Source organism: Anolis carolinensis, chromosome 2 (genome assembly GCF_035594765.1).
Source record: "Anolis carolinensis isolate JA03-04 chromosome 2, rAnoCar3.1.pri, whole genome shotgun sequence".
NCBI classification, from domain to species: domain Eukaryota; kingdom Metazoa; phylum Chordata; class Lepidosauria; order Squamata; family Dactyloidae; genus Anolis; species Anolis carolinensis.
The window spans coordinates 1,977,219-2,002,978 of record NC_085842.1 but is presented as its reverse complement, the minus strand read 5'-3'; the positions used below and the strand labels follow the sequence as shown (position 1 = coordinate 2,002,978).

General features: G+C 47.4%; 2 protein-coding genes across 3 annotated transcripts in view; both read left to right on the top strand.

The window, feature by feature from the left end:
- The window catches only part of LOC100562789 (zinc finger protein 227-like), a 50,326-nt gene extending 40,321 nt beyond the window's left edge, over positions 1-10,005 (top strand). The window contains exon 2 of one of the 2 annotated variants that reach the window (XM_062972757.1): positions 5,219-10,005. In XM_062972757.1, coding sequence (XP_062828827.1) covers positions 6,741-8,336 — 1,596 coding nt within the window. In that variant the 5' untranslated portion in view covers positions 5,219-6,740 and the 3' untranslated portion in view covers positions 8,337-10,005. The remainder of the gene's footprint in view (positions 1-5,218) is intronic. The other variant, XM_062972761.1, reaches the window with a different exon arrangement.
- Positions 10,006-13,828: 3,823 nt separating this feature from the next.
- On the top strand, positions 13,829-24,275 carry LOC103281127 (zinc finger protein 709). The gene is made up of 3 exons (XM_062972796.1): positions 13,829-14,925; positions 18,255-18,377; positions 22,444-24,275. The coding sequence occupies exon 3, from the start codon at positions 22,737-22,739 to the stop codon at positions 24,132-24,134; it is 1,398 nt and encodes a 465-aa protein (XP_062828866.1). The 5' UTR covers positions 13,829-14,925; positions 18,255-18,377; positions 22,444-22,736; the 3' UTR covers positions 24,135-24,275.
- Positions 24,276-25,760: the final 1,485 nt, after the last annotated feature.

Sequence of the window (25,760 nt, the reverse complement as noted above, 5' to 3'; positions counted from 1 at the left end):
GATCCCCATTTCCCCTCCTTTTCCCTCTGCAGGTCTCCTGCAGGTCTCCTTGCCCTCTTCTGTGTGTGGCCAGGCATCTTTGACCTTCAGGGCCCAATCCCACAATGCCAGGGGTCAAAGGGGATGGTCGCAAGGGTCGGTGAAGCCAAAGGGTTTCAGAAGGCAAAGGTACAGCCTTACAATTTACAGAGTAATATTATTACCATCATCATTATTTCTATCCTACTATCTCTCTCTTAAAAGGAGACCCAAAGTCACTAAGAATAAAAGCAACACTGCATATAATTTCAAACCAAAAACACACACATTAAAGTTAAACATTGAAACTATTAAAAACAAACAGTTACATCCAATTAGAAGCCTATTCTGAGCCATCCCAGCAAAAGTAAGCAGACCCAACCAGTCATCTTGTTGGCAATCAAAGCAGTAATGCAAGTGTGGCTGAAGCACCTGTGTGACGCTTTCAGTTGGGCCAATACGTTTGAGGGCAGAAAACAGGACTCGGAGCTGACTGTCCTCCCAGTAGACTGAAGAGCCCTCTCCAAAACTAGGGGGCAAATTGGACCCCACAATCTGCAATTATTGTAAGGAGAAAGCCATGGTGCTTGTGAATGTGTTCAGTAAACTCTCTGGGGGACCATTTATCTGGTGGCACAAGCTATACAATACGCTGCTTAAGAAACCAGCCTGGTACTACCCAGGTGATGGTCTCAGCTCAACTGGCAGGTGATGCTCAATAAAACCCCTGCCAATGGGCTCCCAGTGCCAAGGAGGGGCCTGTGGTGGATGCCATGAACCTGATGCCTTCCCTCCTACCCCTTTAATCATAGCACATCATCTTTAGCACATCATTTTAGTTTTGGCCACAATATTGTCTCCTGAGCAAATGCAGACTTTTTACAAAACCAAAACATCCTGCCTTTACAAATTTAATATTTTCCCTTCCTTGTTGCCTTTCTCTGAATCTGCTGCAGTTTGTCAATGTCCTTTCAAAAATGGGCTGAATGGAGTGGAACTGGGCAGGAATCATGTCTTCCACCCCACCCAAGGCGTTGCTGGACTGCAATCCCCTGTATCCCATGTGTTTCTGTGAAGGAAGGGTTGATGGGAGTTGGAGTGTAGGTACCAATGACACCGCTAGGCATACTTTTCAAAAGATCACAAATGATTTTCGAGCTCTGGGAACAAAGCTAAAACTGTATAATGTTCATGTGATCTTTTCATCCCTCCTCCCCGTTGTAGGACATGGCTCTACAAGGGCCGGAAAAATAGTACAGGTCAATAACTGGCTCAGAAAATGGTGTCAAGAGGAGCATTTTGGCTTCCTTGACCATGGTCTACTCTTCCAAGAGGATGGACTACTGGCAAGCGATGGGGTGCATCTCACACAAGTAGGAAAACATCTTTTTGCACATAGACTCACAAACCTCATCAGGCGCACTTTAAACTAAATCCGCTGGGGGAGGGGAACAACAGCCTGGCGAACACTATATTACCCACGACCACAGGGAACCGCCGAAAGGCTAAAAGGAGGGCTGCACAAACACAGCAAGGACCAAGTACAGAGAGCACAATAATCCCAAATAAACAGTTCGAGGGGAGGTCACAGGGGCTTACATGTCTTTACACTAATGCTCAGAGCATGGGAAATAAGCAAGACGAACTCCAACTCCTAGCACAGCACCACACATACGATGTCATAGGCATCACTGAAACCTGGTGGGATGACTCCCATCACTGGAATTTAACCATTGAGGGCTATAACCTCTTTCACATAAATAGAACAAAGGGGAGAGGAGGGGGAGTAGCTTTATATGTCAAAAACAGTTACGTTGCAGAAGAAATGCAAGACTGTAATCCGGGAAACCAGCTTGAAAGCATCTGGATAAGAATCAAGGGAACCGGGACTCAAAAAGATCTTGTCGTGGGTGTCTACTACAGACCTCCGAGTCAGGATGAAGGACTTGATGAAGCCTTCTGTCAACAGCTGACCAAACAGGCACAAAGAAGAGATATAGTAGTCATGGGCGATTTCAATTATCCCGATATCTGCTGGAAAACAAACTCAGCCAAGAGTACAAAGTCCAACAAATTCCTCACTTGCCTTGCAGATAATTTTATGGTCCAGAAGGTAGAAGAGGCAACAAGGGGATCAGCAACTCTTGATCTAATCTTAACAAATGTGGAAGACCTGATCAATACAGTTGAAGTGGTTGGATCCTTAGGGGCAAGTGACCATGTGCTCCTGCAGTTTGCAATACAAAGGAATGCTGAAACTAAGACAAGTCAAACACGCATTCTGGACTTTAAGAGAGCTGACTTCCAAAAAATGAAGGAATTACTGAGCGGCATTCCATGGACGCCGATATTAAAAAACAAGGGAGTTAAGCATGGATGGGAGTTTTTCAAAAGTGAAATACTCAAGGCGCAAATGCAAACAGTGCCAACAAAGAAGAAAAATAAGACAAGTGCAAAGAAGCCAGAATGGATGTCCAAAGAACTTCTAACTGAGCTAAAGCTCAAAAGTGACATGCACAAGAAGTGGAAAAGGGGAGAAATCACCAAAGAAGAATTCAAACGTATAGCCAACTCCTGTAGGGAAAAGGTTCGCAAGGCTAAAGCGCAAAATGAGCTCAGGCTTGCCAGGGACATAAAAAACAACAAAAAAGGTTTTTTTGCTTATGTTGGTAGAAAAAGGAAGAAAAAGGAGGCGATAGGGCCACTGCAAGGAGTAGATGGGGTGATGGTGACAGGGGATAGGGAAAAGGCAGAACTGCTTAATGCCTTCTTTGCCTCGGTCTTCTCACAAAAAGAAAGCCATCTTCAACCTCAGCAACATGGAATGGACGAAGGATTGGGGGAAATCCAACCCCAAATAGGGAAACAAGTTGTCCAGGAACACCTGGCCACTCTAAACGAATTCAAGTCCCCAGGGCCAGATCAGCTACACCCAAGAGTACTGAAGGAACTAGCGGAAGTTATTTCAGAACCACTGGCAATAATCTTCGAGAGTTCTTGGAGAACAGGAGAAGTCCCACAGATTGGAGGAGGGCGAATGTGGTCCCTATCTTCAAGAAGGAAAAAAGAATTACCGTCCGGTCACCCTCACATCGATACCAGGCAAGATTCTGGAAAAGATCATTAAGGAAGTGGTCTGCAAACACTTAGAAACAAATGCGGTCATTGCTAATAGTCAACACGGATTTACCAAAAACAAGTCATGCCAGACTAATCTGATCTCTTTTTTCGATAGAGTTACGAGTTGGGTCGATACAGGGAATGCCGTGGATGTAGCATATCTAGATTTCAGTAAGGCCTTCGACAAAGTCCCCCATGACCTTCTGGCAAACAAACTAGTAAAATGTGGGCTAGACAAAACTACGGTTAGGTGGATCTGTAATTGGCTAAGCGAACGAACCCAAAGGGTGCTCACCAATGCGTCGTCTTCATCATGGAAAGAAGTGACAAGTGGAGTGCCGCAGGGCTCCGTCCTGGGCCCGGTTCTGTTCAACATCTTTATTAACGACTTAGACGAAGGGTTAGAAGGCACGATCATCAAGTTTGCAGATGACACCAAACTCGGAGGGATAGCTAACACTCCAGAAGACAGGAGCAGAATTCAAAACGATCTTGACAGACTAGAGAGATGGGCCGAAACTAACAAAATGAAGTTCAACAGGGACAAATGCAAAATACTTCACTTCGGCAGAAAAAATGGAAATCAAAGATACAGAATGGGGGACGCCTGGCTTGACAGCAGTGTGTGCGAAAAAGATCTTGGAGTCCTCGTGGACAACAAGTTAAACATGAGCCTACAATGTGATGCGGCAGCTAAAAAAGCCAATGGGATTTTGGCCTGCATCAATAGGGGAATAACGTCTAGATCCAGGGAAGTCATGCTCCCCCTCTATTCTGCCTTGGTCAGACCACACCTGGAATACTGTGTCCAGTTTTGGGCACCGCAGATGAAGGGAGATGCTGACAAGCTGGAAAGCGTCCAGAGGAGGGCAACTAAAATGATTAAGGGTCTGGAGAACAAGCCCTATGAGGAGAGGCTTAAAGAGCTGGGCATGTTTAGCCTGCAGAAGAGAAGGCTGAGAGGAGACATGATAGCCATGTACAAATATGTGAGGGGAAGTCATAGGGAGGAGGGAGCAAGCTTATTTTCTGCTGCCCTGCAGACTAGGACACGGAACAATGGCTTCAAACTACAGGAAAGGAGATTCCACCTGAACATCAGGAAGAACTTCCTCACTGTGAGGGCTGTTCGGCAGTGGAACTCTCTCCCCGGGGCTGTGGTGGAGGCACCTTCTTTGGAAGCTTTTAAGCAGAGGCTGGATGGCCATCTGTCGGGGGTGCTTTGAATGCGATTTCCTGCTTCTTAGCGGGGGGTTGGACTAGATGGCCCTTGAGGTCTCTTCCAACTCTACTATTCTATGATTCTATGATTCTATGATCTGGAGGACAGGAGGATTCCCACTCACCCTGGGGTCCATCCATCCGTCTCCTCTCTCTCATGCCGAGTGCCTTCCACCCTGTGCTTGTGCATCCCTATCTTAACCTTTGTGGTCTCAGTGTAGAAGTTTGCATTCTCCATTGTTTTTCTCTTTGCATTTGTTCTGCCTGAGATTATATACCTTTATGGTATAGGTTTTGTACGAATGCAATATGTCAAGGAACTTTGCAGCCTAATGTACTCTCAATGTCTCCAGGTGCCTTGCTCTAGAAACGTGAGGCAGGGATCACGCTGCAGGGAAAGAGAGGATCAGGGAAATATATTCTTCTTGAATTGGAAGAAATCTACACAAGACAATGAAGTATTGTTCTCCCAAGACTGATCACTTGGGATGGTCTGTCCGTACAGGTGGTCACTCACATTCTGAGTTGGGATGTGAGGAAGTGGGATCCAGACAGGAAATGCTTTGCAATTTTAGCCCCTTTCTGTGCTGACCATATTGTTAGAGGTCTTCCTTCACAAAGGTTGGATTACACACTTAACACATTGCAGTGCAAGAAATCTCATTCACAGAATCCTGGGCCACCATCCTGTTTGTATCTGAGCAGGGATTTCTCTTTGTTTGGCAATTGGCTCTCTGAGTTGGGCCAGTCTCTCTCCCTTCTTCCCCTGCATTTGCTACAGCACTAGGCTATTGTTTTTCATGCCCAGTGAGATCTTTGTTTGTTCCACACCTGATAAGATTTTCCTCTTATTTGTCAGACAGGTAACCTCTGAAAGAACCTTCTGAAGAACACTTTGCCCTTTGTTTTAGGACTGAAATGAAAGTACACAGCACTGACAACAAGAAGAAATAAGTTGGAGAAATTATATTTCAAGCTACATATCTGTGTATTCAAGGAGGAAAGGAAGGATTGTGCTGTAAGAAAGAGGGGCTTGGTAAAGAGGAAAGCAGACTACAACAATCAATACAAAGACTCAGAAGATGAAAACTTGTCCTGTTCAGGAGTACATATCTCTGAACTTCTGGTATAATATTTGAATCATAAATGTAAAAGAATGGAAAATCTCAATTCCTTGTCAAAATCACACACAGGGGAGGAACTACATAATTGAATGGACTGTGGGAAATGCTTCATTTGGAGGAGTTCCCTTACTAAACTTCAACTCACACAGGAGAGAAGGCACATAAATACATGGAATGTGGAAAGAGCTTCAGGAACAGGGCAAATCTCCATACCCATCAAAGCACCCTCACAGGGGAGAAGCCACATAAATGCTTAGAATGTGGAAAGACCTTCATTCAGAGGGGAGATCTGCATATCCATCAAAGGACCCACACAAGGGAGAAGCCACATAAATGCATGGAATGTGGAAAAAGCTTCAGTCAGAGTGGACATCTGCGTACACATCAAAGGACCCACACAGGGGAGAAACCACATAAATGCATGGAATGTGGAAAGAGCTTTAGTCACAGTGTGAGTCTGCGTTCCCATCAAAGGATCCACACTGGGTAGAAGCCACATAAATGCATGGAATGTGGAAAGACCTTCAGTCAGAGTGGACATCTGCATGTCCATCAAAGGACCCATACAGGGGAGAAGCCACATAAATGCATGGAATGTGGAAAAAACTTCAGTCAGAGTGGACATCTGCGTACACATCAAAGGACCCATACAGGGGAGAAACCATATAAATGCATGGAGTGTGGAAAGAGCTTCAGTGAGAGTGGAAAGCTGCGTCTCCATCACAGAATGCACACAGGGCAGAAGCCACATAAATGCATGGAATGTGGAAAGAGCTTCAGTCATAGTGTGAATCTGCATACTCATCAAAGGACTCACACAGGGGAGAAGCCACATAAATGCATGGAATGTGGAAAAAGCTTCAGAGTGGACATCTGCGTGTCCATCAAAGGACCCACACTGGGGAGAAGCCACATAAATGCATGGAATGTGGAAAGAGCTACAGTCGGAGTAGCAATCTGTGTTCCCATCAAAAGACCCACACAGGGGAGAAGCCATATAAATGCATAGAATGTGGAAAGAGCTTCAGTCGGAGTGGGCCTCTGCGTATCCATCAAAGGATGCACACAGGAGAGAAGCCACATAAATGCATGGAATGTGGAAAGAGCTTCAGTCAGAGGGGAGATTTGCATATCCATCAAAGGACCCACACAGGGGAGAAGCCAAATAAATGCATGGAATGTGGAAAGAGCTTTAGTCAGAGTGGACATCTGCGTGTCCATCAATAGACCCACACAGGGGAGAAGCGACATAAATGCATGCAATGTGGAAAGAGCTTCAGTCATAGTGTGAATCTGCATACTCAACAAAGGACCCACACAGGGGAGACGCCACATAAATGCATGGAATGTGGAAAGAGCTTCAGTCAGAGTGGACATCTGCGTACCCATCAAAGGACCCACACACGGGAGAAGCCACACAAATGCATGGAATGTGGGAAAAGCTTCAGTGAGAGTGGACATCTGCGTGTCCATCAAAGGACCCACACAGGGGAGAAACCACATAAATGCATGGAGTGTGGAAAGAGCTTCAGTGAGAGTGGAAAGCTGCGTCTCCATCACAGAATGCACACAGGGCAGAAGCCACATAAATGCTTGGAATGTGGGAAGAGCTTCAGTCAGAGTGGACATCTGCGTACCCATCAAAGGACCCACACAGGGGAGAAGCCACATAAATGCATGGAATGTGGAAAGAGCTTCAGTCATAGTGTGAATCTGCATACTCATCAAAGGACCCACACAGGGGAGAAGCCACATAAATGCATGGAATGTGGAAAACGCTTCAGTCAGAGTGGACATCTGCGTGTCCATCAAAGGACCCACACTGGGGAGAAGCCACATAAATGCAAGGAGTGTGGAAAGAGCTTCAGTGAGAGTGGAAAGCTGCGTCTCCATCACAGAATGCACACAGGGCAGAAGCCACATAAATGCATGGAATGTGGAAAGAGCTTCAGTCATAGTGTGAATCTGCATACTCATCAAAGGACTCACACAGGGGAGAAGCCACATAAATGCATGGAATGTGGAAAAAGCTTCAGTCAGAGTGGACATCTGCGTGTCCATCAAAGGACCCACACAGGGGAGAAGCCACATAAATGCATGGAGTGTGGAAAGAGCTTCAGTGAGAGTGGAAAGCTGCTTCTCCATCACAGAATGCACACAGGGCAGAAGCCACATAAATGCATGGAATGTGGAAAGAGCTTCAGTCGGAGTAGCAATCTGCATTCCCATCAAAAGACCCACACAGGGGAGAAGCCATATAAATGCATAGAATGTGGAAAGAGCTTCAGTCGGAGTGGGCCTCTGCGTACCCATCAAAGGACCCACACACGGGAGAAGCCACACAAATGCATGGAATGTGGGAAAAGCTTCAGTGAGAGTGGACATCTGCGTGTCCATCAAAGGATCCACACAGGGGAGAAACCACATAAATGCATGGAGTGTGGAAAGAGCTTCAGTGAGAGTGGAAAGCTGCGTCTCCATCACAGAATGCACACAGGGCAGAAGCCACATAAATGCTTGGAATGTGGGAAGAGCTTCAGTCAGAGTGGACATCTGCGTACCCATCAAAGGACCCACACAGGGGAGAAGTCACATAAATGCATGGAATGTGGAAAGAGCTTTAGTCACAGTGTGAGTCTGCGTTCCCATCAAAGGATCCACACTGGGGAGAAGCCACATAAATGCATGGAATGTGGAAAAAGCTTCAGTCAGAGTGGACATCTGCGTGTCCATCAAAGGACCCACACAGGGGAGAAGCCACATAAATGCATGGAGTGTGGAAAGAGCTTCAGTGAGAGTGGAAAGCTGCGTCTCCATCACAGGAAGCACATAGGGGAGAAGCCACATAACTGAATGGACTGTGGAAAGAGCTGCACACAAGGTTCAGCCTTCATTACACATCAAAGAACTCACACACAGCCAGAGTACCCCTTCCTGTATGTTTCCTATTTCTCCTAACAAATTTCCCCACTTAAGGGTCCCAGACAGAAAAAAAGAGAGAATGGACAGAAAAATGAAGGTTGCCACCTTGATCTGTATCTGTTGTGTACAGCAGTTTCTGGCGTCTGGCTTAACTGATTCTGGGGGTAGGTCTCTCACAGGGGAGGACTTATCTCAGTATTGCAGCCAGCTTGGAAGGGGTTAACATGGCCTTTTCCTCCGCAAGAAAAGCATTGCAGGCTTCTGAGATGATCTGTGAAGGCTTTCTGAAATGAGCAGCACCTGAGCTCTCAAGAGAAAAACTCTGTATATCCATCAAAGGACCCACACAGGGGAGAAGCCACATAAATGCATGGAATGTGGAGAAAGCTTCCGTCAGAGTGGCAGTCTACGTTCCCATCAAAGGACCCACACGGGGGAGAAGCCATATAAATGCATAGAATGTGGAAAGAGCTTCAGTCACAGTGGTAGTCTACGTTTCCATCAAAGGACCCACACAGGGGAGAAGCCACATAAGTGCATAGAATGTGGGAGAAGCCACATAAATGCATAGAATGTGGAAAGAGCTTCAGTCACAGCAAAACTCTGCATATCCATCAACGGACCCACACAGGGGAGAAGCCACATAAGTGCATAGAATGTGGAGAAAGCTTCAGTCGGAGAGACAAACTACGTTCCCATCAAAGGACCCACACAGGGGAGAAGCCACACAAATGCATAGAATGTGGAAAGAGCTTCAGTCGGAGTGACCGTCTACGTTCCCATCAAAGGACCCACACGGGAGAAGCCACATGAATGTACATAATGTGGAAAGAGCTTTAGAGAAAGTTCAGCATACATTAGACATCACAGAACTCATGCGCCGCTAGAGGAGACGGGCCTTTGAGTTTCTGAGCTCTCTTCAAAAGAACATTGGAAGGAAAGAGGAAGGCCACCCCCTTGCTGTCTCTCTACCATGAACTGCAGTTTGCTGCTGACAGGTCTCACTCAGAGGGGGACTTTTCTCAGCAAGATTTGAAGGCATTCACCTAACCTCCTCCACAAGGAAACCCATCACAGGCTTCTAGGATGGTCTGTGAAGGTTTGCTGAAATGAGCAGAAGCTGAGATCTCTGGATAAAAAGGGTTCTGAAAAAGAATAGCTCTTTGGTAGCAGATTACGTCATATCTTGATACGCTTGTCTCATGTCTTGGCTCTACTGCCCCTCGGTTAGAATTTTGGGCTCCAGCCATGTACTTGTAACCCTTTTCTGGACTTTGTTGTGTCCTGAATCTTTGACTAAATTCTGGACTGACTGCCTGGTTTCATTTATGAACCAGGATTTTGTTTGTATCCCTGACTTTTTGAGTTGTCTTTGAGAATTCTGTTTGTACTCTTGATTTTTTGGTTGTTATTTTATCATCTCTGTCGAATGAACTCCGGGCATGTGACTATTGGACTATTGGCTATTGTTTTTTCTTGCTCCTGACCTGGATCTGCCGTTCTTGACATGTCTGCATTAATTGGACTCTTGACCTTGACTTGTGTTCACTGTTACTCCGACTGTGTTGATGCAATTATATTATTTTAGCAGGACTCAAGATTTTAAAGGTAAAGGATTTAAAGTTTCAAGGTAAAGACTCAAGTCTTGAAAGGTATGGTCTTGGCTTACCTTGTGTTCCTCAGACCTTATACCGGGAGAGCCCTGGTACACGAGACCATCAGTCTTGCTTTGTGTGTACTAATCCCTGCTTAGAGTGAACCCATTTCTGTATTTGAGACTGTTTAATCACCACCTTTGGCAAAGGGTCCATTACGATACACTGCATATCTCCCTAACTGTATGGAATGGAAGACAAAGAATGATCACAACAGATGATGATGGTGATGATAATGATAATGATGATACTTTATTTGTAACCCGCCCTATCTCCCCAAGGGGACTCAGGGCGGTTTCCAGGAAGTAACAAAATGGCAAACATTCAATGCCACAATGTCAAAAACAATAGATATGACAATCTCAATATAACCCTATGAACGAAACTAAAAAAAATAACCAAATATTGAAACGGAAACATAATCTCACACATTTACCATAAGGTAGTTTACGGCTTCCCAGGAGGTAGGTGTCCAATATCTGGGAGAGGATATTTATAAAGATGTAGTAGTCCTCCTCCTCTCCATAAGCTAAAGTGCATAAATGGGTTTTTAAAAGCTTTTTGAAGGAGAGGAGAGGGGGCCATTCTTAGTTCTTTAGGGAGGGAGTTCCAGAGACAAGGGGCGATCTCAGAGAAGGCCCCTCTCTTGTCCCCCCACAACCGAGGTTGGGACAGGAGTGGGACCGAGAAGAGGGTCTCTGCAGACCACTGCACCCACGCTGGTTTATTTATGGAGATGCCATTTTTCAAAAACTCTGGACCCGAAATGCTTAGGGCATTATAAGTAATAACCAGCACTTTGTATTAAGCCCAGGAGCGTATGGGCAGACAGTGGTTCGTTCCCTTTATGGTGCTCCAGAAATTAACCTGGTTGCGGATCTCTGAAGAATTGAAGCTTCCGAACTATCTTCAAAGGCAGCCCCACGTAGAGAGCGTGGCAGTGGTCCAGGTTGGATGTAACTGGACTCATTAATCCGTTGAGATGGACAAATTAACTAAATGGATGAAGTATAGAACAGCATTTAGAGGAATAGAGGTAAAAATCGTATAGTGAATGAGATGTTTATAGACTAGTGTTCGTTGTCCGTTAGTTTTGATCTTACTGTACAAGACGTGTGTCCTTGTTCGCTTTATATTTGGTTAAGTAGTACTTCTAAAAATGGACCAAAATGATAATTTGTGTAAAAAAAATTAAATACCTAAATTGTAATTTGCATAAGCATGCTTTGTTTTGTTTCTGTTGTTTTTTGTCTTTGAATAAAAATGGTTTATTCTATGAAGTGTGATACATCAGCTTTAAAAAGCCAACGTGATTCTAGGCTGTACCAATGGGAGGGTGATGTCTAGATCCGGGTCAGTTTTAGTCGACTCTCTTCTACACTTTGGTCAGACCTGCCCTGGAATAACCCTGTGTCCAGATCTGAGCAGCGCAATTCAAGCAAGAGTTCGAGATGCTAGAATGTCTCCAGAGAAGGGCTCCAGGGAATGGCCGAGGGTGATGGGTGTGTTTAGTGCGGAGGGGGAAAAAAGGCTGAGGGGACAGGAGAGCCAATATTTGGAAGGTTGTCCCTTTGAGGAGAAAAGGGCAAGTGTTTCCTGCTTCTCTGGAGACAAAATACAAAGCAACTGATTCCCATTGCAGGAAAGAAGCTTCCACCTAAACATTAGGAAGCATTTCTCAATGGTAAGAGCTGTTCAGCCATGGAAGCCTTGTCCCTTCTCAGGAGCCTCCCTTCCCAAGCCCTGGCCTTCCACCTCCTGGGGACTCCATGTCCCAGAATCCCTGACCTTGGACCAAGAGAGCTTGGGCTCCTGGGTGTTGAAGCCCAAGAAATCCCAGAGGAATAGAGTTTGGGAATCCTTGCTCCAGAGAGTGGAGGGAATTGCTCTCTTGGACTACAACTCCCATAAACACTATAAAAAGACCTGGCATGGGGGTTGTAGGACCCTGGGAGTTGTAGTCCAAGACAAATATGTCTCCCAAGTCCTTGCAATTAAAGGCTTTCTTTCTCATGGTGTCGAATGTGTTTGTGTTCATCCATATAGAGAAGGGTTTAGAAAGAAACAAGGAGAATGTGCATTGAGTATCTGCCACGACTTTAATGTTTACTTGTCATTCTGATGGCAGTGGTTGATCAGGTTGATCAGGTATATATTAATCCAATGTCCACAATGTAATAAAGAATGCTATGTTATTATTAGTCCAAAGTTACTTCTTTGGACTGTATCTCCCATAATCCTTCCCCACAGGAAGACCTAAGGAGGCCAGATAAAGAGAGACCCTGGTTGTTTATAGATTTTGGGAATTTGGGTTGTTTTGGGTCTTAGGCCTCCTGAGGAGAGAGGGCCCAGATGCCCTTCTCATTGGATTCCCACGTCCTCTCTTTTTGAGGTGATTTCAGTAGAGACCACATATAGTGAGTCCATACCTGGTGAGGCTCCACTAAATCAGATCGGCCCGGACAGAGAACAAAGTTATCTGGGTTTGAAAGCAAAGAAGATGACTTTCAATCCACTTGCACAGGTATAAAGTGCTGAACGGTTCCGGCCCAGCTTACTTGTCCGAACGTGTCTCCCGCTATGACCCATCACGGAATCTAAGATCTTCCAGGGAGGCCCTGCTCTCGGTTCACAGGTGCGGCTGGCGGGGATGAGGGACAGGGCCTTTTCAGTGGTGGCCCCCCGCCTATGGAACACCCTCCCAAACAAAATTAGACAGGCTCCCGCCCTCCTGTCTTTCTGAAAGAGAACAAAAACGTGGTTATGGGAGCAGGCATTTGAGCATGAGTAGCAGCAGAATCGCGATATGAATATATGACTCCTTGACAGACCCCCACCTGGACATGAAAAGCACCTTAAATGTATATTTAAATGTACAATGATGCAGGTTTTTAATGTATATTTTAATTTTTATTGTAATTTTTTAATCTTGGAAGACTTAATCTGATGTAAACTGTGTTTCTGATGTATATTGTAAGCCGCTCTGAGTCCCCTGATGGGTGAGAAGGGCGGGGTAGAAATGATGTAATAATAAATAAATCAATATCCAGACCTCCCATGCCTCCCTCCTGATTGGCTGTGGAATGAGCCAGCCAGGATCCGGGCCATGATTGGTGGGGGTTCCCTTCGTGTCACAGTTGGAAGGAGAGGTTCCCCACGGCAGGAAGAACCACGGACGATTTTGGGAGGGTTTAAGAGTCCATTCAGTTGTGAGGAGACCTGTGGAGGGCGCAAAACTGATGAAGGTGATGGTGTGGGAATGCAGATGAGTCCTTGACTGACTTAATGTCTAATTCCAAAGAAGACAAAAGTGCCAGTCCCAGAAGACACAAGGTGATGATGCTACATATCCTGGGGGTCGGGTACCCATTGGAAAGGCTAATTTAGTCATCCTTGCTTGGCCTTGCCTTCCCTGGGAATCATAAACCTCTGGACACATGTGGCCAGGTAAAGAATGCCAAAGAGCCCTCCTGAAGAAGGGATTGTCTGCCTGTCACTCTCACACAGAAGGGATGACATGTCCAGGCCTGGGAGATGGCTAGAGGGATAGTGGACAGGGTTTGATAGGGTTGTATGTCAACAGAGGAGACGGACGGGGACATGTGCCTTCACAGGATATTTGATACAATAGGAATACAGCGTACCCCAAAATATCACTCCAGGTGCTTATTAAAGAATTTAGTTGGATCAAGTTTGGGGAGCAGTTGCAAGTTCCCCCCAGGGTTTTGAGCCGCTTCCCAACAGTGTCCCCCGAACCTACCCCAGCACCCCCTTCCTCACCTTCTGAGCCCTCCCAGTCCGGCCAGGCTGCGACGGAAATCTGCTCAGCCACTTGGGATGGAAAGTGGGGTGCCTCTTCTGCCCCAGAGGAAGGAAACACACCTTCTGGCCACGGAGCCTGTGGGTCTGGCACTCGCTGGGCTGTCCCTTGCCCAACAGAAGACAGACATGGATATGATGCGTTGTGTTGTCAAAGGCTTTCATGGCTGCAATGACTGCCTTGCACTGAGTTTTCGGGGCCGTATGGCCATGATCCAGAAGCATTGTCTCCTGACGTTTCACCCACATCTATGGCAGGCATCCCTAGGCAAGAGAGGTGTATCTATCTGTGGGAGGTCAGGCAGGATGCAGCCAGGCTTTGAATCTGCAAGGCCATTCAATGCTAGTGAAGGTGGCCAATGGCAACATTCCCATTGGCCTCTACCTGCCAAGGGTTCTTTTTCCCACCCTGGACATTATTCCACAGGGATATATATAAACCACACTGGCCTAGTTTCCAACAGACCTCACCACCTCTGAGGATGCCAGCCATAGATGTGGGCGAAACGTCAGGAGAGAATGCTTCTGGCACATGGGCAGGCAGCTGGAAAACTCACAGGAACGCAATGATGCCATTTGTTTCTAGGATAGTTTCTTAAGCATTGCCCATCAGAGAGTAGTAGCATCCCTCTCTGAGGTTCCCCCCAACCCTGGCTGAGTCCCTGCCCTCCCTTTGGCTTCTCTGGCACCCCCGAGCAGGGCCAGCCCCCCCTCCCTCCCTCTACGTGGAGTTCCCCACCAGGCCTGTCCCTGCCAGGGACCCCCAGGCCGAGGGAGGCGGGGAGGGGGCTCTTCGGGAGGAACAGCCTCGTGGGGGTCCTTCCCGCAGTGCTGCTCCTTTAAGGCCAAGCCCCGCCTCTCTTTGGGCGCCTGCCTCCGCCCCCAGGGTGACGTCACGGCAAGGCCAGCCCCGCCCCGATCCCTTGGAAACAGGCAGGCAGAGGGGAGGGGGGCCTCCGCGGGCGGAAGTGAGGGGGCGCTTCCGGTTGGGCCCAGCCGAGGGAGAGGCGCCAACTCTTCGCGTGTTCCTCGGGAGCCTCGCGCGGGTGAGTGGAAGGAGGGGGGGGAGGGGAGGGGAGCCAGGCCAAGGCCTTGTTCCCGGATGGGGAGGAGAGAGAGAGAGAGAGAGACGCACAGACCTCCCGGGGCCTCCTGCGTGGCCTGGTCTCCTCCCGAGGGAAGGAAGGAAGGAAGGAAGGCAGGAAGGAAGGCGGGAAGGCGGGCGCCCCTGAGGGAAGAAGGCCCGGGGCCTGAAGGGACTGCACCTCCCCCCGCCCCCTCCCTCCCTCCCTCCCTCGGCCCTCCAGCCGGAATCTCCCCAACGAGGCACCCAGAGCTCACTTGGCCAAATCTGCAGCCTCACCTTGACACCCAGGAGTTCCAGTTCACCCGTGTTCAGAGAACCTTGAACCCCACCAGTGACGGATCTGGACCAAACCTGGCTCACAGACCCAACCTGGCCAAGTGTGCATACAAGCGGAGTTTGGAGGCGATTGCCCTGGAAATCTGGGAGTTGCAGTTCACCCTGAGCAAACTGGACCAAACTTAGGATACTACCTAACTTCCCAAAACAAACAATGCCTCCTTCTAATAACCCGGCCACCACCCCAAGCTAGTAAATATATAAATACTAACATATAAATAGGTAGGTAGATAAATAGATGCGTCTGTTTGTGTGTAAGTGAACATGAGGGCATTTGGATGTGCCTGGTCACACGCTTTGTTTGCAAATGCGTTGTTTCCCTCAAAACTGTACTTTAGGGAGGCCAGCTGCCCTGGGAGTAAGACTTCTCTTCTCCTCTTCCTCCCTTCCTTCCGTCCGTCCGTCCTTTGTGACCTGCTTCCCAATCGGTGCTTCGGGCCCGATGCGCATCGTGTGTCTTATTCCTGTGTGAAACTCACCTATGGAACATTCTCTCTAACATTAACAATTACTCTTTCTAATAATAAGAGCCAGAAGCGACCCCCGGTCCCCCAACACAAAGAGCCACAACATGGGACCCGTGACCCCTTGCAGGGCAGGCTAAGAAAGGCCTTTCCGCTTGGATTGAACCCAGTGCCTTTTATCTTCCTTATTCTGCATCAGGGGAGGGAGGGAAGGAAGGAAGGAAGGAAGGAAGGAAGGAAGGAAGGAAGGAAGGAAGGAAGGAAAGGGGCTCTTCTGGGGGAACAGCCTTGTGTTTGTCTCTCTCACAGATACGTACATACAGTAGAGTCTCACTTCTCCAAGCTAAACGGGCTGGCAGAAGCTTGAATAAGTGAATATCTTGAATAATAAGGACGGATTAAGGAAAAGCCTATTAAACATCAAATTAGGTTATGATTTTACAAATTAAGCACCAAAACATCATGTTATACAACACATTTGACAGAAAAAGTAGTTCAATATGCAGTAATGTTATGTTGTAATTACTGTATTTACGAATTTAGCACCAAAATATCACGATATATTGAAAACATTGACTACAAAAATGGCTTGGATTATCCAGAGGCTTGGATAAGCGAGGCTTGGATAAGTGAGACTCTACTATATATGCATACAATATAATGCGGTGCGAGAAATAAATATGGCATATGTGCAATTGACCATTGCAGTGGCCCAGTCTACAGCTTTGGATCATGTGATTTTAATATGACGTGTTTTAATTCTATGTCCTCATATCTAAATGTTGTTTATATCTTATGTTTAATGGTCTTATTGATTTTAATGGATACTTACGTTTCTTTTTTTAGATTTTATGATTTTCTTTTATTGATTTATTATTTAGTTAAAGCATTTATATTGCACCCTTCTCATCACAAAGGGGACTCAGGGCAGAGCACAAGATATATACGGCAAACATTCAATGCTGGGACATAAAATAACTAAAAATACACAAACACTAAAACCACATTATTTTGACTTTAAATCAATTGTTTAAAACCATTTCAGATCAGCCTTGTTGTCGTCTTACTTTATATGTATGTTAGGCATTGAATTTTTCCCATTATGTTGTAAACCGATTTGAGTCCCGTTCCCCCCCTCCCCCAAATCCCCTGGGTGAGAAAAGCGGTATATAAAAACAGTAAGTAAATAAATAAATAAATACAAACATATAGATACGGTAGGTAGATAGATAGATGTGTGTGTAAGTCAAGGAAAATCAAGGCACTTGGATGGTCACACGCTATGTTTTGATATGTGCTAGTTTCCTTCAGAAGTGTGCTTTGGGGATGCCAGTTGCACTGGGAATGTGTTGTTTGTGTCATTGGCACCTTGTGTTGTTTGTGTCATTGGCACCTCCCTTCCTCCCTCCCTCCCTTCTCCCCTTTCTTCCTTTTCTCCCTCAAGGCTAATATCCCCTTTACTCACCAGTTGGCCAGGAAGAACCCTAAATTGGTCTTGCAGCTCTCTACTGTCTGATCAGGGCAATGGAGCATAGAATCCTAGAGTCGGAAGAGACCTCGTGGTCCACCCAGTCCAACCCCATTTTACCGAGAAGCAGGAAAATTGCATTCAAAGTACCCTGACAGATGGCCATCCAGCCTCTGCTTAAAAGCCCCAAAGGAGGAGCCTCTACTATTTGGCAGGTGGCCATATTTCTCTTTGCAGCAGTAAAAGGCCGCAAGTGCTTCATGAATAATCTGTAAGTGCTGACAGTGTAACAAAGAGCAGCTGGTTATAGGGAGCACACCATGCCCCTATTAAAGCAGCCCCACAGGCTGCCAATGAATTTCCGGACCTGATTCAAAGTGCAGGTTATCACCTATGAAGCCCTTTACGCTTCGGGTCCAACCAATCTTCGAGACCGTATCTCTTTATGAACCGGCATGGGCTTTAAGATCGACCGGAGAAGGAGGCCATGCTCTTGGTCCCACCTCCATCTTAAGTGGGGACGAGAGAGAGGGCCTTCCTTCTCAGTGGTGGCCCCTTGGCTCTGGAGTGCCCTTTCAAGTGAGATCATGCTAGCCCCCCCCTCCCCAACCTTCCGCACACATTTAAAGACCTGGCTATTCTGACAAGCCTTTGTTCATGTTTAGACTCTCTTATAATACATATGAGGACCTTTAGACTCTTTTGTTAGCACTTTACTATTCTGAGGTCAAATACTGCTGTTTTATCTACAGCAATAGCTGTATTTTATTGTTTTTACCGGGGGTACTGTGAACTTATGATGTTGTGTTGACTCTTTATTATCTATGTTTTATTTTGCACTTGTTGTATTTTGTGTCACACCTTGAGTGTTTTGTGAGCCGCCCCGAGTCCCCCTCAGAGATGGTGGCGGGATATAAATAAAGTTGTTGTTGTTACTATTATTACTACTGATCTGCTGAACTATGGTTGTTGCTGCTCTGCCCTTTTTGACTGCTTTGTCCTTTATGGAAATGGCTCCAGACTCAGAACCCGGACCCTTCCCCCGGCAGAGAAGGCTGTCCTGCGGAAGGAGGGAGGCTGCAGGGTGGGAGTGGCAGAAGAGGCTCCAGGCTGAAGTGGAAAAGAACCTGCAGGTGCAGAAAGGTGAGGCGGACTTGGGAGTTGAAAAAGCCACCCTCGGCTTATACTTGGGTGCTTTCCTGCCAGGACCCTCACCTCTCCGCACAGCAACCCAGCTCTCCTTCCTCTTCTGCTCTCTTGCGCAGTGCTCACCTTCCTCTCCTCCTCTCTTGACCCAGTGCGCACCTTCCTCTCCTCTCTCAACACAGGGCGCACCTTCCTCTTCTCTCTTGATGCAGTGCGCACCTTCCTCTTCTCTCTCGACGCAGTGCGCACCTTTCTCTCCTCTCTCGGTGAAGTGTGCACCTTCCTTTTCTCCTCTCGACGCAGTGCGCACCTTCCTCTCTCGGTGCAGTGTGTACCTTCCTCTCCTCCTTTCTCGACGCAGTGTACACCTTCCTCTCCTCTCTTGACGCAGTGCGCACCTTCCTCTCCTCTCTCGGTGCAGTGTGTACCTTTCTCTCCTCCTTTCTCGACGGAGTGTACACCTTCCTCTCCTCTCTTGACGCAGTGCGCACCTCCCTCTCATCTCTCGATGCAATGCACACCTTCCTCCTCTCTTGACACAGTGCGCACTTTCCTCTCCTCTCGGCGCAGTGCACACCTTCCTCTCCTCTCTTGAAGCAGTGTGCACCTTCCTCTCCTCTCGGTGCAGTGTGTACCTTTCCTCCTTTCTCGACGCAGTGCGCACCTTCCTCTCCTCTCTCGATGCAGTGCGCACGTTCCTCTCCTCTCTCGACGTAGTGCGCACCTTCCACTCCTCTCTCGGTGAAGTGTGTACCTTCCTCCTCTATTGGTGCAGTGTGTACCTTCCTCTCCTCTCAATGCAGTGTGCACCTTCCTCTCCTCTCTCGGTGAAGTGTGTACCTTCCTCCTCTATTGGTGCAGTGTGTACCTTCCTCTCCTCTCAATGCAGTGTGCACCTTCCTCTCCTCTCTTGGTGCAGTGTGTACCTTCCTCTCCTCCTTTCTCAATGCAGTGCGCACCTTCCTCTCCTCTCTTGACGCAGTGCGCACCTTCCTCTCCTCTCTCGGTGAAGTGTGTACCTTCCTCCTCTATTGGTGCAGTGTGTACCTTCCTCTCCTCTCAATGCAGTGTGTACCTTCCTCTCCTCCTTTCTCGATGCAGTGCGCACCTTCCTCTCCTCTCTTGACGCAGTGTGCACCTTCCTCTCTCGACGCAGTGTGCACCTTCCTCTCCTCTCTTGGTGCAGTGTGTACCTTCCTCTCCTCCTTTCTCGACGCAGTGTGCACCTTCCTCTCCTCTCTTGACGCAGTGCGCACCTTCCTCCTCTCTCGATGCAGTGCGCACCTTCCTTTCCTCCTCTTGACGCAGTACGTACATTCCTCTCCTCTCTTGGTGCAGTGTGTACCTTTCTCTCCTCCTTTCTCGACGCAGTGCGCACCTTCCTCTCCTCTCTCGGTGAAGTGTGTACCTTCCTCCTCTATTGGTGCAGTGTGTACCTTCCTCTCCTCTCAATGCAGTGTGCACGTTCCTCTCCTCTCTTGGTGCAGTGTGTACCTTCCTCTCCTCCTTTCTCGATGCAGTGTGCACCTTCCTCTCCTCTCTCGATGCAGTGCGCACCTTCCTCTCCTCTCTCGGTGCAGTGTGTACCTTCCTCTCCTCCTTTCTCGACACAGTGTGCACCTTCCTCTCCTCTCTTGACGCAGTGCGCACCTTCCTCCTCTCTCGATGCAGTGCGCACCTTCCTCTCCTCTCTCGGTGAAGTGTGTACCTTCCTCCTCTATTGGTGCAGTGTGTACCTTCCTCTCCTCTCAATGCAGTGTTCACCTTCCTCTCCTCTCTCGGTGAAGTGTGTACCTTCCTCCTCTATTGGTGCAGTGTGTACCTTCCTCTCCTCTCAATGCAGTGTGCACCTTCCTCTCCTCTCTTGGTGCAGTGTGTACCTTCCTCTCCTCCTTTCTCAATGCAGTGCGCACCTTCCTCTCCTCTCTTGACGCAGTGCGCACCTTCCTTTCCTCCTCTTGACGCAGTACGTACATTCCTCTCCTCTCTTGGTGCAGTGTGTACCTTTCTCTCCTCCTCTCTCGACGCAGTGCGCACCTTCCTCTCCTCTCTCGGTGAAGTGTGTACCTTCCTCCTCTATTGGTGCAGTGTGTACCTTCCTCTCCTCTCAATGCAGTGTGCACCTTCCTCTCCTCTCTCGGTGAAGTGTGTACCTTCCTCCTCTATTGGTGCAGTGTGTACCTTCCTCTCCTCTCAATGCAGTGTGCACCTTCCTCTCCTCTCTTGGTGCAGTGTGTACCTTCCTCTCCTCCTTTCTCAATGCAGTGCGCACCTTCCTCTCCTCTCTTGACACAGTGCGCACCTTCCTCTCCTCTCTCGGTGAAGTGTGTACCTTCCTCCTCTATTGGTGCAGTGTGTACCTTCCTCTCCTCTCAATGCAGTGTGTACCTTCCTCTCCTCCTCTCTCGACGCAGTGTGCACCTTCCTCTCCTCTCTCGACGCAGTGTGCACCTTCCTCTCCTCCTTTCTCGACGCAGTGTGCACCTTCCTCTCCTCTCTTGACGCAGTGCGCACCTTCCTCCTCTCTCGATGCAGTGCGCACCTTCCTTTCCTCCTCTTGACGCAGTACGTACATTCCTCTCCTCTCTTGGTGCAGTGTGTACCTTTCTCTCCTCCTTTCTCGACGCAGTGCGCACCTTCCTCTCCTCTCTCGGTGAAGTGTGTACCTTCCTCCTCTATTGGTGCAGTGTGTACCTTCCTCTCCTCTCAATGCAGTGTGCACGTTCCTCTCCTCTCTTGGTGCAGTGTGTACCTTCCTCTCCTCCTTTCTCGATGCAGTGCGCACCTTCCTCTCCTCTCTTGACGCAGTGTGCACCTTCCTCTCCTCTCTCGACGCAGTGCGCACCTTCCTCTCCTCTCTCGGTGCAGTGTGTACCTTCCTCTCCTCCTTTCTCGACACAGTGTGCACCTTCCTCTCCTCTCTTGACGCAGTGCGCACCTTCCTCCTCTCTCGATGCAGTGCGCACCTTCCTTTCCTCCTCTTGACGCAGTACGTACATTCCTCTCCTCTCTTGGTGCAGTGTGTACCTTTCTCTCCTCCTTTCTCGACGCAGTGCGCACCTTCCTCTCCTCTCGATGCAGTGCGCACGTTCCTCTCCTCTCTCGACGTAGTGCGCACCTTCCTCTCCTCTCTCGGTGAAGTGTGTACCTTCCTCTCCTCCTTTCTCGATGCAGTGCGCACCTTCCTCTCCTCTTTCGACACAGTGCGCACCTTCCTCCTCTATCGGTGCAGTGTGCACCTTCCTCTCCTCTCTTGACGCAGTGCGCACCTTCCTCCTCTCTCGATGCAGTGCTCACCTTCCTTTCCTCCTCTTGACGCAGTACGTACGTTCCTCTCCTCTCTTGGTGCAGTGTGCACCTTCCTTTCCTCCTCTTGATACAGTGCTACATTCCTCTCCTCCTCGGTGCTTGGCTTTTCCACTTTTCCTTATTCCTTTACACACAGCATATCCCCCAAAATGTATACTGAAAATAAGCTATGGTGATTATTGGAAGCAAATTTACATCGAAGGAGGTTAGAATAATGATTTAATCAGAGTTGGGCAGTCTTAAATCTTAAATTCCAGTTGTATGTAAATATTCAAAAACATTTAACCTACTGATGCCTCAATAATATAATTTTATTGCTATCTACCCCACCTTTCTCTACCCTGAAGGGACTCATTGTTAAGATACAACATGAAGATAAAATATTAATTAATTATATCAGTATTCAACAGGCTTTTAAACATTATTACAGTAATTTATATAAGGCTGAACACATATCTCTAGAAGACATTGAGAATAATTTAATTCAGTCTGTTATACCTGCAGCTTTGCTGCATTGCTGGAGTTTAATCGGTAGGGTTGTATTTTATTTTAGGCAGAGAATCTTTGGGCACTGTCCCCTTTGTACCTAAGGAGGGATTGTTCATTGTTGGGCAAGTGTTAAAGTATTTGTCACCAGGCATTGGGCACCGTCCCTCTTCCCCTGGGTTTGTTACAGCACGAGTCTTGTGCTTCATGTTCCATGAGATCTTCTCTGTTCAACTCCTGAAGAGATTTTCCTTTCTTTCTCTGGCAGGTGACTTCTGAACAAGTTCTGCAAAGAACACAGCGTGAGAGCTTTGCCCGAGGAGTGCTCTAAGTCTAAAGTGACTTCAAGATACACAGCAATGACAACAAGAAAAAATAAGTAGTAGAAAAATATATTACAAGCTACAACCCTATGCAGTTAAGAGGAGGAAAGAAGATTGTGATGAAAAAAAAAGAGGCTTGGAAAGCGAGCAGAAGGCTACAGCAATACAAAGACTGTGCTGATCGGGAGGTTATATCTGTGAACCCCTGGCATAATATTTGAATTATAAATATAAAAGAATGGCAAGTCCTCTACCTCCCTATCCTAAATCACGCACAGGGGAGAAGTTGCATCAGTGTATGGAATGTGGGAAACAATTTGATTGGAAAAGTTCTCTTACTAGACATGAACGGACCCACACAGGGGAGAAGCCCTATAAATGCATGGAATGTGGAGGAAGCTTCAGTCAGAGTGGCAGTCTACGTTCCCATCAAAGGACCCACATAGGGGAGAAGCCATATAAATGCATGGAATGTGGAGAAAGCTTCAGTTGGAGTGGCAGTCTACGTTCCCATCAAAGCACCCACACAGGGGAGAAGCCATATAAATGCATGGAATGTGGAGAAAGCTTCAGTTGGAGTGGCAGTCTACGTTCCCATCAAAGGACCCACACAGGGGAGAAGCCACATAAATGCATAGAATGTGGAGAAAGCTTCAGTCAGAGTGGCAGTCTACGTTCCCATCAAAGGACCCACACAGGGGAGAAGCCCTATAAATGCATGGAATGTGGAAAGAGCTTCAGTCAGAGTGGCCATCTACGTTCCCATCAAAGGACCCACACGGGGGAGAAACCACATAAATGCTTGGAATGTGGAGAAAGCTTCAGTCGCAGTGACAGCCTACGTTCCCATCAAAGGAAGCACACAGGGGAGAAGCCCTATAAATGCATGGAATGTGGAAAGAGCTTCAATCAGAGTGACCATCTACGTTCCCATCAAAGGACCCACACGGGGGAGAAACCACATAAATGCATGGAATGTGGAGAAAGCTTCAGTCACAGTGGAAGTCTACGTTCCCATCAAAGGACCCACACAGGGGAGAAGCCACATAAATGCATGGAATGTGGAAAAAGTTTCAGTCAGATTGGCAATCTGCGTTCCCATCAAAGGACCCACACAGGGGAGAAGCCACATAAATGCATGGAATGTGGACAAAGCTTCAGTCGGAGTGGACATCTACGTTCCCATGAAAGGACCCACACAGGGGAGAAGCCATATAAATGCATGGAATGTGGAGGAAGCTTCAGTTGGAGTGACAGCCTACGTTCCCATCAAAGGAAGCACACAGGGGAGAAGCCCTATAAATGCATGGAATGTGGAGAAAGCTTCAGTTGGAGTGACAGCCTACGTTCCCATCAAAGGAAGCACACAGGGGAGAAGCCCTATAAATGCATGGAATGTGGAGAAAGCTTCTGTCAGAGAAGCAGTCTATGTTCCCATAAAATGACCCACACGGGGGAGAAGCCCTATAAATGCATGGAATGTGGAGAAAGCTTCCGTCGGAGTGACAGTCTACGTTCCCATCAAAGGAAGCACACAGGAGAGAAGCCATATGAATGCATGGAATGTGGAAAGAGCTTCTGTTGGAGTGGCAGTCTACATTCCCATCAAAAGACTCACAGGGGAGATGCCATATAAATGCATAGAATGTGGAGAAGGCTTCAGTCAGAGTGACCATCTGCATTTCCATCAAAGGACCCACACAGGGGAGAAGCCATATAAATGTACTGAATGTGAAAAGAGCTTTAGAAAAAGTTCAATATACAGTAGACATCACAAAACTCATGTACCTCTAGAGGAGACGGGCCTTTGAGTTTCCGAGCTCTCTCTAAAAAAGCACTGCAAGGAAAGAGGAAGGCCAGCACCTTGCTCTCTCTCCACCAGAACTGCAGTTTGTGTGGCCTTGGCTGACGACTACTGGGAGCAGGTGTCACTCAGAGGGGCTCTTTTCTCAGCATTGCAGCAAGCTTGGAAGGGGTTCACCTAACCTCCTCCCCAAGGAGACCCATCGCAGGCTTCTAGGATGATCTGTGAATGTTTGCTGAAATGAGCAGCAGCTGAGATCTCGGGATAAAAGGTTCTGAAAAAGAATAGCTCTTTGGTTGCAGATAACGTCATATCTTCATACTCCTGTCTCATGTCTTGGCTCTGCTTCATTCAACGGCATTGAATGTTTGCTGTGCATGTGTATTGTGTGGACTGTGATCCGCCCTGAGCCCCTTTGGAGAGATAGAGCGGAATATGAATAAAGTGTTGTTATTATTATTATTATTTTGGGCTCTAGCTCTGTACCTGTAACCCTTTTCTGGACTTTGTTGTATACTGAATATTTGACTCTAAATTCTGGACTGACGTTCTGGTTTCGTTTATGGACTGGACTTTGTTTGTATCCCTGACTTGCTGGCTTGATTTTGGGACTCTAAATTCGGTTTGTACTCTTGATATTTGATGAACTCTGCGTAATGAACTCTTGGCATATGACCATTGGTCTGTAACCTTGGGTCTTGTTTATTTTTGCTCCTGACCTGGATCTACAGTACTCGACGTGTCTGCATTAACTGGACTCTTGACCTGCACTTGTGTTCATTGTTCCTTCGACTGTGTGGCTCCAATTGCATTATTTTTAGCCCAGTGGTTTCCAACTAGGGATCACTTGACCAGGGACCACTCTCCAAAATTAATACCAAAAGGGTTACAACTCAGTTTTTGGTCAACTTTAGATTCGGTTTGGTTATTTGGGGTGCTGATTCAGAAAATGGCATTGGATAGACCACATCAGCTCTAGTTCCTGATACAGAACACATGCCACCCAGTAGTCGCCATCTGCTCGCCCACAGAAAACCATATTCAATAAACCTCGGCACTATAAGAGGGTTTTGCGAGACTACTCGCTCTCATCGCAATGGTGTAGTAATGGTGAGGCCATGGACCCTATTTAAGCTCTTCCGGACCATTGGTGGCCCACGGACCACAGGTTGGCAACCACTGTTTTAGCCGGACCAAAGACTTCAGTTTTCCTGTAAGTTAATATGGTCTTGGCTTATCTTGTGTTTGTTTAATAAACCTCAGAGTTTATACTAGGAGAGCCCTGGAACACGAGACCATCACTCTTCATGTGCATTTATCGTTGCTTACAGTGAATCATTTTTGGTATTTGGGACTGTTTAATCCCCACCTTTGGCAAAGGGTCCATTAGGATACACAACATATCTCCCTAACAGCAGGGAATGGAAGGCAAAGAATGATGACAACGACTGATGTACA